General features: G+C 31.5%; 2 protein-coding genes across 2 annotated transcripts; both read left to right on the top strand.

The window, feature by feature from the left end:
* The first annotated feature begins 1,119 nt into the window (after positions 1-1,119).
* LOC131855045 (uncharacterized) lies at positions 1,120-6,367 on the top strand. The gene is made up of 5 exons (XM_059206258.1): positions 1,120-1,291; positions 2,421-2,634; positions 3,692-3,907; positions 5,454-5,558; positions 6,247-6,367. Exons 1-5 carry the CDS (start codon positions 1,120-1,122, stop codon positions 6,365-6,367), a joined length of 828 nt encoding a protein of 275 aa, XP_059062241.1.
* A 1,908-nt stretch (positions 6,368-8,275) lies between these two features.
* On the top strand, positions 8,276-13,931 carry LOC131855066 (uncharacterized). The gene is made up of 5 exons (XM_059206278.1): positions 8,276-8,453; positions 9,538-9,763; positions 10,336-10,533; positions 11,171-11,278; positions 13,799-13,931. The coding sequence occupies exons 1-5, from the start codon at positions 8,276-8,278 to the stop codon at positions 13,929-13,931; spliced, it is 843 nt and encodes a 280-aa protein (XP_059062261.1).
* The last annotated feature ends 1,817 nt before the right edge of the window (positions 13,932-15,748 follow it).

The following is a 15,748-nucleotide window of genomic DNA, read 5'->3' as shown; positions in this document are numbered from 1 at the left end:
ATACTATATATATAATATATAAGATTAATCTAATTGAAATTGGTTTTGGTGAAACATTTGTACCTTGTATGTATAATATACATAAATAATACCTAAAAATAAATATCTGTCAGAAATATATGACTGTTGTGACAATCGAAATTAAAGAATTTCGATTGTCACTGTTGCCTGATTGGGTATGTGAAATTATAAGTATGGGTTAAAACTGGTTTGAACTGGTTTGATTTGCTTTCTGTTCATCTTGGAGTACTATTCTGTATTCTATTGTTTCTTCTTCAGTCGTTCACTCTTAGCAGAGTGGTCGTGGCTTTCATGATGTTATATTTTGTGATATGGCATCGTTGTGATCCTTGGCGAAAGAGCTCCTGCAATTTGCCTCCACTTGGTACGGTTTTTGGCTGCACGAGAACATTGTACCATGGACTGCTGTGTAACCGATCTTATACTGTCAATCCATCTCGTTGGTGATCGACCCCGAGAACGTCTGCCCTCAACCGAACTTTGGATAATTAGCCGCTTCATACAGTGTTCGTTCCGGCTAATGTGACCAAAATACTTGAGAATTCGTATTTGCACAGTCGACGATAATTCTATTGCACATTATGTTTTTACATATAAATTTATTGTAATGAAATTTATCTATAATACAAAACTATGTAGGTACAGTATTAAAATTTGAATAAAGAATGACATATAATCCATACAGTGTAATAAAAGAGTTGATGAAACCAAATTTTATTCTGCTGAAAGTCCTGATAATTTATGAAATACCTTACAAAAATATATATGTAATATTTTTCTTTTTTTTTTGTTTTCCAAGTACAAATTCGGAGCACGAATATAACTGTAAATACATTGACACGGAGCATGTTAATTGATGTTTCATTTATACACATTCACGTGCCCAGAACGGGATGAGGTTGGGGCAGTACGTTTCACGTTTTCCACCAGTCAACTATGTGTTAATTTTGAATTTCGAAATTCGATTTTCATTTATGAAACACGTGTAGCTAGTAAATTGAATTATACTTTTTTTTTAATATACAAAGTTGCCAGTGATATAAAATATTTGAATTAATTTGTGTTGATTCTTTCGTTCGAAATTCAAATGCAATGAAAATGCAGTTGACTGTTGAATTTCTTATATTACTATTATTGTTTGAAATAGTGGTTAGTGAAGCAACCTGTCTTAATGGTAATTGTACAATAAATTCCGAAGAAAGTGAGACAAAAGTGCTTTCAAGACGAAAGAGGTATTTGATATTTCCAGATGGCAGTTCATTCCAATTGGGTAAGTAAATAATATCATTAACGGGCATTACTCCGTTTAAAGCATTGTAGAGTAATTAAGACATCTATTCGTGGACTCTCGAGCGAGGAATGAACACAAATTATTTATTCGTAGTTTAAATTTAACGAATTACACTCTTTGAATACTATATTTTGTTAAACGTGTTATGTTTTTTTTAACTTTATTCAATTAATAAACAACGAATAAGATTGCATTATTTTTTTACCACAGACTAATCTTTTGTCTGTGGTAAAAAAAATAATGCATTTGCACTAAACTGAATCTTAATCTTAATAATAACATGTTTAATATTCCAGTGACATGTTTATTTTAATTTAATCATTGACTAATATAATGACATAAATATAATAATATATAAAAATTTGGACTCCTGTATGCAGGCTGAATACACTGGACATAATATTTAATATTGTAAACATCTATAAGCACTGTATTCTGCAAATAAATGATTTGATTTGATTAAGTTTAAGACGACTTAGGCTAACATAGTGTTTAGGAGTAAAATAGATTTTGGTATATTGGTGACCTCTGCAATCTAGCGGTTTAGTTCCTCGCTTTAATTTCTGTTGGTAATGGGTTCATCAATATATATTTGTTTTTTTTTGTATGTTGTAACTGTTTTTATTGATGAACTCGTATTTATTGGAAGATGAAGTTTAGTCCTCAATTTTTTTTGTGAAATATCTAACAGATTGACTGTTGATGGTAAATGGTAACCGTCGCCTAAATATGAACAGTACTACGGATATCACATTATCACGATATCATTTACGCATGGTCATTTTAGAGGATTAATAATAATAATAGACGTGTACAATTTACACAGCGCCATCTAGTCCCAAGATAAGGAGATAACGTCTTATGGGTATTAGACAACTGATGTAAATATATAGATACATGTTTTAAATGCATACAATCATAATATACATAGTACATACCCAGATCAATACAAACAAGTATACTCATAAATACAAATGTTTGTACAATGCGAGGAATCGAACCTAGGACCATAGATAGTAATGCGGTGTGCTAAACCGCTAGACCACTGAGGCCGTCAAAGTCGAAGTTATTGAATGAGATAATGATACTGTAATATTTATATTTTCAGTTCTCTGCGTACAAACATCAGCAATAATACCTATAGGTGATATATTTTTATATGGCAACACAGCGGCATTAGCCTGGTCTCTGCCCACAGACCCACAATTTATATATATGTTGAAGAAATTCGACAAAGAAGCATTACGGAGAGGAGATGTGGCTAATAGCGTAAATTATCTAGATGAGAATGGACATGTTGTTGGGAAGGTGCCGTATAAGAGGTAAGAAACTATTTTAGTACCCTCCATACTCTGGTTTGTTATCCTTACTAATGTTATAAATGCGAAAGTGACTGTCTGTCTGTCTCGCTGTCACGCCGAAGCTAGTAAACCGATTTAAATTAAATCTGGTACACAGATAGCCTAGACTCTGAGAAAGGACGTAAACATATACTTTTTAATGGCTAAATAGGGTTGTAAGTGAGATGAAAGTTTGTATGAGAGTATTGTCATTTTTAAAGGAAAGCCTAAAACTTATTTTTTATTAATTAGACATAAATAAATATGACATTCAAAGTTTGTAAAAATGTTAGGAGGGTAAAATAAAATAGGGGATGAAAATTTGTATGTAAATTCATCATATTTGAAGCCAGAATGATAAAGCTTTATTCAATAACTTTTTTGATTTTAGACTTATTGAATATTTTTCTTTATTAGACCAAGGTTACTATAACATGCGAAGTCGCGGGCACAACTAGTTTAATATAATCCTGTATCTACCCGATGCCGCCACTTCGTATCTGAACGGCGAGGTATTCAGAATAACAATAAATAAATAAATACATAACTCTTGATAATTATCACAGCGCCATCTTCAAGTGAAATCATTCGTTCGTATATAACTCAGAGTTGTCATTGCGAAAATTGTTCCAGAAAACAAACAATAAACCCGACTTTCGCTACGCAAATTTAATTAGTTTATTATTTTAATTCAATATAATTACATTTCATTTAATACCAGATGAACATAAATAGAGTAAAAACAATATATGAAATAGATTTAATAACGCATAATTGCATTTGCAAATTACTCGTTCGTATATAACTCAGAGTTGTGATTGCGAAAATTGTTCCAGATAACAAATAATAAACCGGGCATTTGCTAAACTAATTTAATTAGTTTATTATTTAAATTCAATATAATTATATTTTATTTAATACGAAATGAAAATAAATATAATAAACACAATATATCAAATAGATTTAAAATCGCACAATTGCATTTGCAAATTACTCGTTCGTATATAACTCAGAGTTGTGATTGCGAAAATTGTTCCAGAAAACAAATAATATACCCGGCGTTCGCTAAGCGCAGCGTCGACGAACAAATTACATACAAGGAAAAACTGAAAATCAAAATAGACCGGATGAGAATGCACGGAAAAGAATTCGGCAGAGATTATTTGAAAAAGAACCATTTGGACGCAAACACCGTCGACTTCCACAGGAACAGTCGGGTGGAATTGTATGAGAAATTAGAAGCTCTATTTACGGCGTAAGTAGAGAGCATTTGAATCGGAAAGCGTTCCAATAATGCACGTTTAAAGGTGGATTTAGACTAGAAGGACAAACAGTATAAAAATAGAAACCGATGTACTTTTTTATAGCATAATGGGCGAACCAGTTTCAGTACATCTTAATACAAAGGATTACCGGATTACCGCCGCCCATGAGCATTCGCAACACCAAGGGAATTACAAGTGCATTCCCGGTCGTTTAAGGCGTGAATAGGAGTAGAAATTAGGAAAAGGATAGGAAAGGTATTCTCTCTCCTTGAACCTTCTCTTAAAGTCCTTATTACCATTACTAAGGGTCGTAATTGCCCCGTAGAATCACTTTTCCTTGGATAATATTTCTCCGTCTATGTCTTTGGCATCAAGGATAACATAGTGTTTAATGTTATCCAGAGATATGTGGTATCTGTTTTGAATCTCTTGTTAGTGCTCTTATATGGCCATTTACCATATTTTAGTACACTGGTAATCGATATGGGAATTGCTAGTAGCCTGGCAGTCATTCTCTGAAATTTAATTTTAAAGTATTTTATGTTTACAACGCGTTTATTTTAATAGCGTATTTGTTCTCTAGTTACCGATATCTATATCGTTATCGTTAACGATATCTTTAATATCCTCATTGTCCACCAGTTGGAGGTTCGCTTGGTTTAAAGCCACCTTTTCTAGGAGAAAATTCCTCGACTTTTCCCGCTTGGAACTTGGTATCTCGTATTTCCGTGTATACTTTATTCTATTCTATTCCTAGTGCTATTTGTTTTTAAATATTCACGTTAGAAAACATAATTGATGTATTTTTCCCGTGTTTGTCTGTGTGTCTGATGGAAAATAAATAGTATACTAGTGTGACAATTCGAAGACACTTTTTTAAATATTAACTGAGAATATTAAGTCTCTATTGTTCAAAACGGATTCTATACATATATGTACATATGTATATCGTGTGTAATATTGTTTTTATAATAAATAATGAACTTTTTAAATATTATAAATATACATTAGCTCTTTATACTTGTACTATATTTAAAATGTAATATTTGTTTAAAGTATAAAATTTTTGGTTTACATAACAATGGAATTAAATTTAGCTTTTAGCATATTATCAACTATCCCATTTATCAATATAATTGTGATGGTAAATTATTCGTATAACAAAAATTACATATGGGAACTTATAAAATCTTCTTATTGATATTACTTTGTCAAAAACTTTTAGAATAAATATTTATTAATTATTAAAATCTTACTATACATGATCAACACAATGGTAGCCTGGTAACGAATGCCATCAGGCATTAAGTTCGCACATGTATACATAATAGAATCAATAAAAATTAAATTTTGCACCTTTGGGAAAGGACTTGGAAAATATTAATTTTACGACAATACAAAATGTAATATATAATATGATATATAAACTACCAAACAGTAAGTTTAGAAAGATGAATTTTGGAACCTTTATATAAGACCAACCACGCGTGCAAATCTAAGTGAATCAACTAGTGTAAACATAAAATCTGTTTACAGACTAGGCCAAGATGGCCGACAATGCGTGCTCTACAAACTATGCGAGGCGGCGCAGACCGCGGAGCAAGGCACATTCCTGCAGGAATTCCTGAGAGTCATCTTCACGTGAGTATGGATTGTTGTTTCGCTTGGAATTTATTTTAAACTCGCCTGTGTACGCCGCGCCGCGCCATTTATGTATAATATTCCTGTGGTAATATCAACTCTATAGAAGTAATTTTAATAAATAATTTATTCAAAAATAATTTAATTACATGATTAAATTATTTTTTAATATATTATTTACGTTACTTCAGAACTATTTAGTCGTCTTATACAAGTTTTTGTGTTAATTTTTTTTCCTACCGTCCAGTGCAGGCTACAAATTCGTATGAGCAGAACTGTCAAGAAATTCGATTGATTTGTTTTTCAAATTTATTAACGATGATTATCATGAAAATATGGGATTTTCATTTAATGGTAGATCATAGACACTCGTATATGATAAGTTGCTGGTCTATACAAGTAAATAAATTGAAGTGTCTGTTTATTTATTCTTGTTAATTTCTAAATCGGATCTATTTCGACGGGGTTTTGACTCGCAGATTACTAATATTGTAGAGTAATATAAACAATTTTTTTTGAAAATTTTATTCATTCAAATAGGTTTATATGTATAAATCAGGTGTATTATAGAAAAAAAAGCTAATAAATTCAATCATTTGTAATGCACCCGTGCGAATCCGAATCTGTAAACTAGTATCATATAAATTATATAATCGTATCATGTAACCTAAATAATCTAATTTCACAGATTACCCAAAGGAAAGCAGTTCATGTTTGACGAACACAGAGACTACGATCAAGCCCATTTGCCGGCAGAAGACTGCGCGGCCTTGTACCCGGAATGTGATAATTTTGAATTGAGAATATAATAAAATATAAAAAAAAACTTTTTTTTATTTATAATTTTTTATGTCTTTGGAATGTCCACCTGGTTGTCCACCTTATGGTAATCGTTAACTATGACCTATATAAATGAACAGTACTACGGATATCACGTTATCACGTGTCTACTATATTATTCCAAAGGAATAGATCTTATCTCTTATCCTGTAATATGAACCAAAACACATTTTACGAAGAAAGGTACTTAGCGGCAATTGAAAATCGATTTCATATTTACATATATACTTAGAAATTATATCAATGAAAACCATTTATCCTCTGCTTCATATATTTTTTTTATAATACACATCATATTATGACGGCCTCGGTGGTGTAGCGGTTTAGCACACCGCTTTACAGTCGCAAGTTCGATTCCTCGTAGTATGCAAATAATTGTATTTATGAGTTTGATTGTTTGTATCGGTCTGGGTGTTTTCTATATATATTATGTATTTAGTTACAAAAATAATGTATTAAAGACTGATAATATTTTATCAGTTGTCTAATACTCATAACACAAGCTCTGCTTAGCTTGGGACTAGATGGCGCAGTATGAGTTGTCCCGAAACATCCTGAGAAGGATTACATATTATATATAAATTTTATTTAGATCGGTTCTGCCGTTCATTGGCGAAAAGGTAAAGATTAGACTGACAGACAGAAGTACTTTTGCATTCATATTTTCATTAAATAATAATTATCTATACATATAAATAAAATTGGAGTGTTTGTTTGTAATATTGAAATAACCGTTTTTACACATGCATGTAAATATAATTAGGTACCGTAAATACATCAAGATAACTTTTTTTACAATTTTTGTCTGTTTATCTGTCTGTTTGTTCCGGCTAATTTTGGAATGGCTGGATTGATTTTGACGGGACTTTTATTGGCAGGTAGCTGATGTAATAAAGAGTAACTTAGGCTACCTTTGTTGTAGAAAAAATATTTTATTTTAGAAAAATAAAGTAATGTTGCAAAATTCCACGCGGACGAAGTCACGCGTATAGCTAGTATAAAAATATATTTAAAGATGTTTCAGCCTGACCACAAAGTAGGTTATAAGTTAAACTTGATTTGTGTTCTACGTAAAAGGTTCTCGAAACATCATATATTATAACTATTAACACCTGTACTAATAACTAATTTAATTATAATTTCGAACTTTTAAACAATAATTTCATAACTACATGAACTACATTCTTATTACTAGGCTAATAATATAAAGTACGATATTTTAAAGCATTTTTTATAACAACGATAATGTAATTAATATTTTTATTCTAACGTTATAAACCTGTCGATCAAACACATCAAATATTGGTTATTCATTTGATGTAGCCGTTTGTTACAAATTAGTGTTAGTACACTATTTAGCATCTTAGAGAGAAGTCTTTCGTATGGACCAAGTAATTGTGTAAATAAGACCCCCTTTGTTTCAAGTGCTTGCTATTGTCACACGTCTGTACTGCTATCTTCAAATATCTAGGAAAAACAGGTAAGCGAGAATCCATATATAACTTAAAAATTATTAAACAGAATATAACTTTCTTAAAGTTTTTTTTTTAATTATATTTTCTTCAAAATTAGGTCTTTAATGACGTTGTGACTTCAGATTTAAATTTCGAACTGTTAAAATTAATGAAATTAAAATGTTCTTAATAAAATCTGTAAATTAAAACTTGTATACTTACAAAATTAAAAAATATGTCTGTTCTAAAATGCTTCTATTAAATTTATGTATCTATTAAGTTAATTCGAAAGATTATTTTCATTTCTATTTCTACTTTATAATTATTAGAAAATTGTATTGATTGAAATAATCTTATTTATGTATAAGTTATAGATTATAATTTTATATACTGATATTAAAAAATGGATATTTCCAGAGCACAATGGTTAATAAGTGGTACGTTTGGATTACTTTGTTCGTAACCTTGGACTGCGTAAGTGGAGAAGAGTGTAATTTAAACTATACTGATACTAAAGAATTGGAAAGTTTTGGACATACCAAATTATTGTCAAGAAGGAAAAGATATTTGACATTTCCTGATGGAAGTTCATTTCAGTTAAGTAAGTGATATACCAAGTGTATTTGTGGTTAGACAGGTTGTGGAAAAATTACAGGCATAACGATTGTATTGATAACATCCACATATTTATTAGGGACTAGCTGTTCCCGCGACTTCGTCCGCATGTAATAAAATTTTATTTTTCTAAAATAAAAGTAGCCTAAGTTACTCTACTACCTACCTGCTAGCAACCTGCCAAAAAAATTGCGGTTAAAAGTCCTGTCCAGCCATTTCAGAGATTAGCCGGAACAAACAGACCGACAGACAGACAGACAAAAATTGTAAATAATGTTATTTTGGTGTATATATCGTATTTATATTCATATGCATGTAGTAAAAAACGGTTATTTCTATATAACAAACAGACACTCCAATTTTATTTATATGTATAGATTATTTTTTATGGGTGATAATGGAATGGTACAGCCATCTGCCGGCGGTATATGTTGGCGGATTACATGTATCCTCCACTCCACGATTAGATGATTATAAAGTCACGTTAATTAACGCATAGTAGAGAATTTATTAAGGATTAATAAGGACTGGTTCTTAGAGGGACCACGTGGAGGTCAGCTATGGGATCACTGGTATCTACTACTGATAACCCCCCGCCGTATTACAATGAAGGAGATTATAATTTTGTACAATATATATAATAAAAAATATACGAGTTATTTTTATTCAATATACATTGCTTTATTAAATTGCTTATAGAAAGTATGATACAACTATAAAATCGGACATGTACATATATGAACACTAGCGATCCGAGTCGGTTTCAGAAGCATTACAAATCTTTAAGTTTTACGCATGTATTATACATATAAATCTTTCTCCTGAATCACTATATCTATTGCTGTAAATTGTATTAAAATCTATTGTGTAATTTAAAAGATATAAGCGAACAGACAGCCGCGGCGACTTTGATTCATACTATGTAAAGTTTAAATATATATATGAGTATATTTTTAATAATACTATCGACAAAATAACTGATAAAAATAGCAACTGCCGTAAAGATTACTCGTATAGAAATTAAAAATATTTAATATTTGTATAATTACACTAGTGCCTATTTATTTCAGTCTTTTGTGCACAAAATCAAGGATACCTCCCTATTGCCCATTTGATGTGGTTTGGGACCACAGCTGCGTTAGCCTGGGAGCTGCCTACAGATCCAAATTTTTTTTTAGCACTAAAAGAGTACGAGAAGGTTTCTAACGCTCATAGACGGCAAGATATTTCCAAGCACATATACTATTTGGATGAAAATGGTAAAGTCATCGGTAAAACACCATATACTCGTAAAAGGTGAGACAATATTCAAAAACAGTTTCATGAATGACTGTTAACTACTGTTGCTATGGAACTAAAGGGCATACAGTTATGATGAATGGCTCGCCGCGTGAATTTTAATAATCTGTGGCGCTTCGTTTAGCGCGGGAAACTGAATACGTTTGTTCTCTTATTTTGTAAAATAATATTAATTAACTCTGCATACTTATATTTATTGCTAAATTAAAAATTATATATTATTTTTGTTATACAACTGACTCAAGTTCAGAAGACAGGACTATAGAAAGATTGTAATTGTATTAAAAGTATTGTATTGTATTGTATATTGTATTGTTCATACTACCTTGTAACTTAAACAGCCAACACTAATATATATGTATACAAGAATCTTATTTTAGCGACTTTAGAAATAAAAAAAATAACAAACAAAATCTAGCATGCACTAATTGAAAATATATATTACATATTATATAAAAATCGAATAAAATTCCTGTAAATGTAACCACAGAGAGACAATCGCACCTAAGCTATTCCGGAAAATTGCTGTTCTGGAATTCTGTCGCATTCACCCATGTATTTTATTCCAGGAAACCTATTGTGAATCCTGCATTCGCTAAGCGCAGTGTAGATAACATACAAGAAAATAAAATGAAGATTTCTATCGCCGAAATGCATAATGTACAAAAAAGGAGAGATTACCTCAACAACATAGAGGAATCGAGCGTAGAATTCCACAGAGCGGGGCGAAAAGATCTTTATGAAAAACTCGAGACGCTGCTAGACGGGTGAGTGCATATCTTGAGTTTAAAGAATCCCTCGTGTTTTCATCCTACACACCAATTGCCTTTTACATCTACATGAAACTCACAGAAATTACCATGAAATCTTTATATATTGGAAGAAGCTTAAAGAAACTGATATAATGATAACGTGATGTCCGTAGTGTTGTATATTATTATGTCAGTAGGCTACGGTTATTACCATCAGATGAGCCTGATTGATTGTTCCTTCAAAAACATAAAAATCTATCGTATCTACTTCGCCCATAAGTTTGTATCTATTGGAACTATACGTGTGAATATGTTTTTCACTATATTACATAAACATAATCAACTAAATATAATAATAGAGGCATAAAACATTAATAGTACTATTGTGGGAATAGTACTTATTCCTATATATCGCCATGATATCCCTCACTCCGTTAGGACTTAGGTGTCATGCCTTCGTACCATGTAGGGTATGAAATTTTATATTACATTACAATATATTATCATATTATAATTTTCAATCAGCAACTTGGATTACGAAGTAATAGTAAGGCAAAGGTATCCGATAGACTGTACAAAGTCAAAAAGTGAATGTGGGTTTTTTGGACTCGTATACTCCAGTTATATTCTATTAGTGAATGCTATATTTCAGATTGGGTTGGAATGGCAGAGAGTGTATTCTACGGTTTCTATGCGAATATGGCAAAAAAAACAATGCACAGGGAACCTTTTTGGAGGAGATTATAAGGGCTACTTTTACGTAAGTATTGTCAGACTGTACATATTGTACATACCTATATGACGAAGGCTGATTTCCCATTACCTTAAAGGCTTAATCAATTATAAATTATCATTAATCATAGAAAACTTTGACTAATTTAATCATTGTAATGTCAACTTAGAGCAATTTTTGCATAATAATATATTTTTTTAATTCTTTAGATTACTACAAATAATAATATCGTAAAAAAAGGACAAAACGTTACTTTTACGACATTTATTGGGATTTACTTATTATGTAAAAAGTTTAAAAAAATAGTTTTTTGGCTCTTTTAAAAAGTTAGAATTTTGTATTAAATCCTATCTCACTGAATGGATGAAATTGACGTTTAACTGTATTTTTTTAATAAAAAGGACATGACAACAAAATATCATTTCCAATAACTTATTTTAATTTAATCCCGATTTCAGCCTATCAAAAATGACCCTACAGATATATACATAGTAAATTTCTCAGATCTGATGGTAATGCCGTGTTCTAATAGCGATTTGATAATACCCTAAACACAACATAACCCGCTGCCCTAAAGCGAGATATAATACTAACAAATGATTCTCCCACACTCTTTACATTCTATACCTTACGATAGTTATATTAGAGTATATTTAACGTATTCTCAAATGTGATTTATTTCAGAATTTATTATGTTTATTTGATTATTTTTAACTGCAATAGCAGACAAGCAAATAGCCCCACCTAATGAGAAGTTTCTAAATGTTTTTTATATATACTCTCCAACTTTTATATTTATATATAAATAGCACCAAGAACGTCATGATATAAGTTTGATGGCATTCGTGATCTAACGGTTTAGCATACCGTCTTACTTCCGATGATTGCGGGTTCAATTCTTAGCACGATACAAAGATTTACTCATGAGTATGATTGCTTGTATCAGTCGGGATGTTTTCTATGTATATTATGTATGTATTTTAAAATAAAATGCATCTGTATATTTATATTAGTTGTTTAAATCCATAACACAAGTTCTGCTTAGCTTGGGACTAAGTGGGGCTGTGTGAATTGTCTTGAGATATTATTATTGTTATATTATTATGTGACACCTGCTATATCATAATGCGATGACGTACCTGAAGTCTAACATATTTTGTCTTTATACCCTGTAATTCTACTGCTATATATCATCCTTCAAGTTCAGCTTATAAAGCAAGTTTTGAAAAATTATTCGACATGATGCCACCGCTCGCCATCGACAGGGAATTCATCCCCACACGCTGGAACCTAAGTACTCTCGAACAGTGCGGTTCAAAGGAGCTTCCTCCCGAGTACATTTAGATTATGGAATCTACCTTCTGAGTTAACTTTCTAGAGATTGCAGCAATGAGGTTTTTCATGTAGGGTATATTAGGGTTGGTTAAACTCAGCTGGTGACGCAGTATGTCTCTGCAGAGTTGATTTTCATGGAGCCTAACTCAAAAAAAAAGTTTTAAAGTCCAAATAGAATTCTGTGTAAAAATAGATGATATACTATTTGTCTCTAGGTTGATACAATTAATTCACGTAAGTGATCGCTAGAGGTGGAACTTTATTACCGTGATATTGTCTTCTAACGGTGCGGCTTAGTGCAATGAGGCTTGGAAAATGGGTTTATTCCAATGAATAATTAATAACTTTGCGAAGCTCAGGACTAGAATCCGCGACGGGATGAAGTTTAGGTACTATCTTAACAATTGTTCGAGCATCACTATCTACCTATGGGGGATTCTTCCGTTATGTCTCTTTACTGAATATTGTAGACAATATCGGTACTTTATTGAATTGATGTCCTTGTTGGTGTAGCGGTTTAACATACCACTTTACATTCGATGGTCGCGGGTACGATACTTTGCACAATGAGTTTTTTTATTGCTATAAATAGATTTGAGCTTGGTCTTACCTCATGTGCTGTAACACTATAAGGATGTAGCGCTTTTCCACAAAAGAAATCTATTCACTATAGAGTGTAATTAATTGTATTGGTGTTTCATATGAATTTAAGTATTGGTTGTCTAGTAATACCTTACTTATTTTTAAATTTTCTCGTTTAGTACGCATTATTAATATAGTTAAATGGGTTTTAATGCGTATAATTTTATGCTATAGCCGTTGTAAACTGTGAACAACCTAGTTGAAACGTCCAGAGGTAAATACCTTTATTTGTCATAAAATTATACGTTTAACTATATTAATAATAATAATACATTGTGTATTACTAGACTCAACATAGGTAGATACTATAAAGCGTTGTGTGAATTTTTATTATTATTAAGTGATAAAGTGAAATTACATAATTAAAAAAAAATTAAACAACATTATTCTATTTTTAAATTGGAAACCAAAATTATATTATGGTTTATTGTTAGATATTATTATTGTGTTAAAATAAAATTAATTGATTTAACAAAATATCTAAATAACATTATTCTATTTTTAAAATTGGAAATCAAAATCATAGAGTATAATGGTAATAGAAATAAGTGCGTGTTTTCTATTGTTCAGATTGCCTCGAGGCGGTGAGTCTGCGATCTCTACGAGCAGACAATACGATGTCGCCCATGGGACAGATGGGGAGTGCGCGAGCAAGTATCCACAATGCGAAGACATGCACGGTTTCCGATTGTATGATAACTAATAAAAAGAATACACGAGAATATCGCGGCTGTTATTTCTGTTTCGTTATTTCAATCTTGATGTTTCTGGATGATATTATATTTAATCTAATATTACATGCGCGAATGGGGTTGTCTGTTTGTTACTGAAATTTGGGTCTTAATAATTATTGAATAGTCAGATTTTTTTTAAATAAAATTTTGACATGAACATTCTTTCACGAAATTGACGAGAATACTGAAATCTTACCTAGTCACTAGAAATTTTTAGAAAATTTAAAACGCATTAGTCATTATATATGGAAAACTTATTTTGATGAAAGGTCAAAAAGTTTTTGGTATAAAAGTTTACAATGTGAGCCTCCTCATGTACCCTGGTTTCATTTCATTAAGTACAATAGGAAATTAATTGTCACAGCATTAAGGCTGCGTTCCGGACATTATCCATTAAATTCATTTGCCTTTTTAATGATAAATCGGCGAAACATGCAATACTATAGTATAGTGTCTTCTATAGAAGATCTGCATCACATATTAATGGAGTGTGTCCGAGACGCTGTTAAAAGGGATTGTTTTTAAAAAAATTTGGACTGAATCGGCTTGATGTTGGTATGTACCACGGTATACTATCTGATCCTGTATCATCGCCAGTTTTTATTTTCATTGTTTAAGATTAGTAATAAGATACGATGGGACTGGCATTATCATATTATGATAAAAATCCCTAAACAAATGTAAGAAAAAAAAAAAAAAAAAAAATTGACGTAGGTTATCTTTTATCAGGAAAGGGCTGAAATAGGGGATGAAATTTTGTTCAGGCGTGATTGCATGTAAAATGCTTGGATATTATAAAGTTGAACAGTTTGTTTGTTGTTTGGTGGAAGGCTATAATCTCAGGAACGTCGCTTAGCGAAAAATAACTAATAGCACGTAAAAATTATTTTTTTAATTAAATAGCGGGTAAAACCGTTGGCACGAATAGTATTGTGTACATTACATTTATAATAAAAATAAGCAGTAACAGTATAATAACTTTATAGAAAGTAGAAACTATTGTATTGTAACAAAACACTTGCTAGAGAACGATAACGGCTACCTATAGATATATTGTAATAGTTTCTGAACTGAGGTATACTGTAAAAAGTGATGTCATCCACGAAATTTCAGTCCAATATATTTCATCTTTTTTTTTTTTCGAGTTATTCTAATGCCGCAACTGGCCTTTAGAACTTTCTACCTTTTAGAGTTTGAACAATCGGTGACACTGTAAATTGGGGGAGTGTGCAGGTGTCACTCAAAACCCGCGGAAGGACTTATGGAGCAGCTGAAGCTCGACCTCTGCCTGCCGTATATGAGTTTAGTCTGACTCTGGCTCAGGCCGTCGTAATTTCCTTCCCCGTTTGAATTGGAAGGGGGCTCGATATGAAGAGAGGCTGCACAGATACCAAGCAGTTTGCTTTGTACGCTGTGTTTTGGTTTACAGCTATTATGATTATATTATATTAGTATTTTTGCGTGAGATTAGGTAGTGACAGATTTGGAGAAGAGGCATGACAACTTAGTCTTCTGGAATAACAACGCATGAGTGGTATCACTGTAATATAATAAAATGATACCCATGGTAAAGTTCATGTACCTACAGAGGAATATGTTGTTGTCATTCCCATTACATACATAAAAAAATCCATATTATAAAAGAAAGTCCGCCTCACGATAATTTCAAAAACTACTAAACTAGTTATCTAGCTCTTTCAATTCATCAACAGATAGATCTCTAAGGTAGATTTAGATGTGTAATTCGTTAAAGTTTTATCTATTTTTTTTAAATATGGATGTAAAA

The sequence above is a fragment of the Achroia grisella genome, unplaced genomic scaffold (assembly GCF_030625045.1).
Source record: "Achroia grisella isolate CSIRO2021 unplaced genomic scaffold, CSIRO_AGI_Agris_v1 utg1295, whole genome shotgun sequence".
Lineage (NCBI taxonomy): Eukaryota > Metazoa > Arthropoda > Insecta > Lepidoptera > Pyralidae > Achroia > Achroia grisella.
Note: the sequence above shows the minus strand (reverse complement) of the source record. Positions and strands in the feature narration are given on the sequence as shown.

Coding starts and splice junctions, on each gene's coding strand:
- LOC131855066 (XM_059206278.1), top strand. CDS start 8,276: ATGGTTAATAAGTGGTACGTTTGGATTACTTTGTTCGTAACCTTGGAC. Junction 8,454..9,537: donor TGGAAGTTCATTTCAGTTAA/GTAAGTGATATA, acceptor TATTTATTTCAG/TCTTTTGTGCACAAAATCAA. Junction 10,534..11,170: donor CTCGAGACGCTGCTAGACGG/GTGAGTGCATAT, acceptor GCTATATTTCAG/ATTGGGTTGGAATGGCAGAG.
- LOC131855045 (XM_059206258.1), top strand. CDS start 1,120: ATGCAGTTGACTGTTGAATTTCTTATATTACTATTATTGTTTGAAATA. Junction 3,908..5,453: donor TTAGAAGCTCTATTTACGGC/GTAAGTAGAGAG, acceptor ATCTGTTTACAG/ACTAGGCCAAGATGGCCGAC. Junction 5,559..6,246: donor TTCCTGAGAGTCATCTTCAC/GTGAGTATGGAT, acceptor CTAATTTCACAG/ATTACCCAAAGGAAAGCAGT.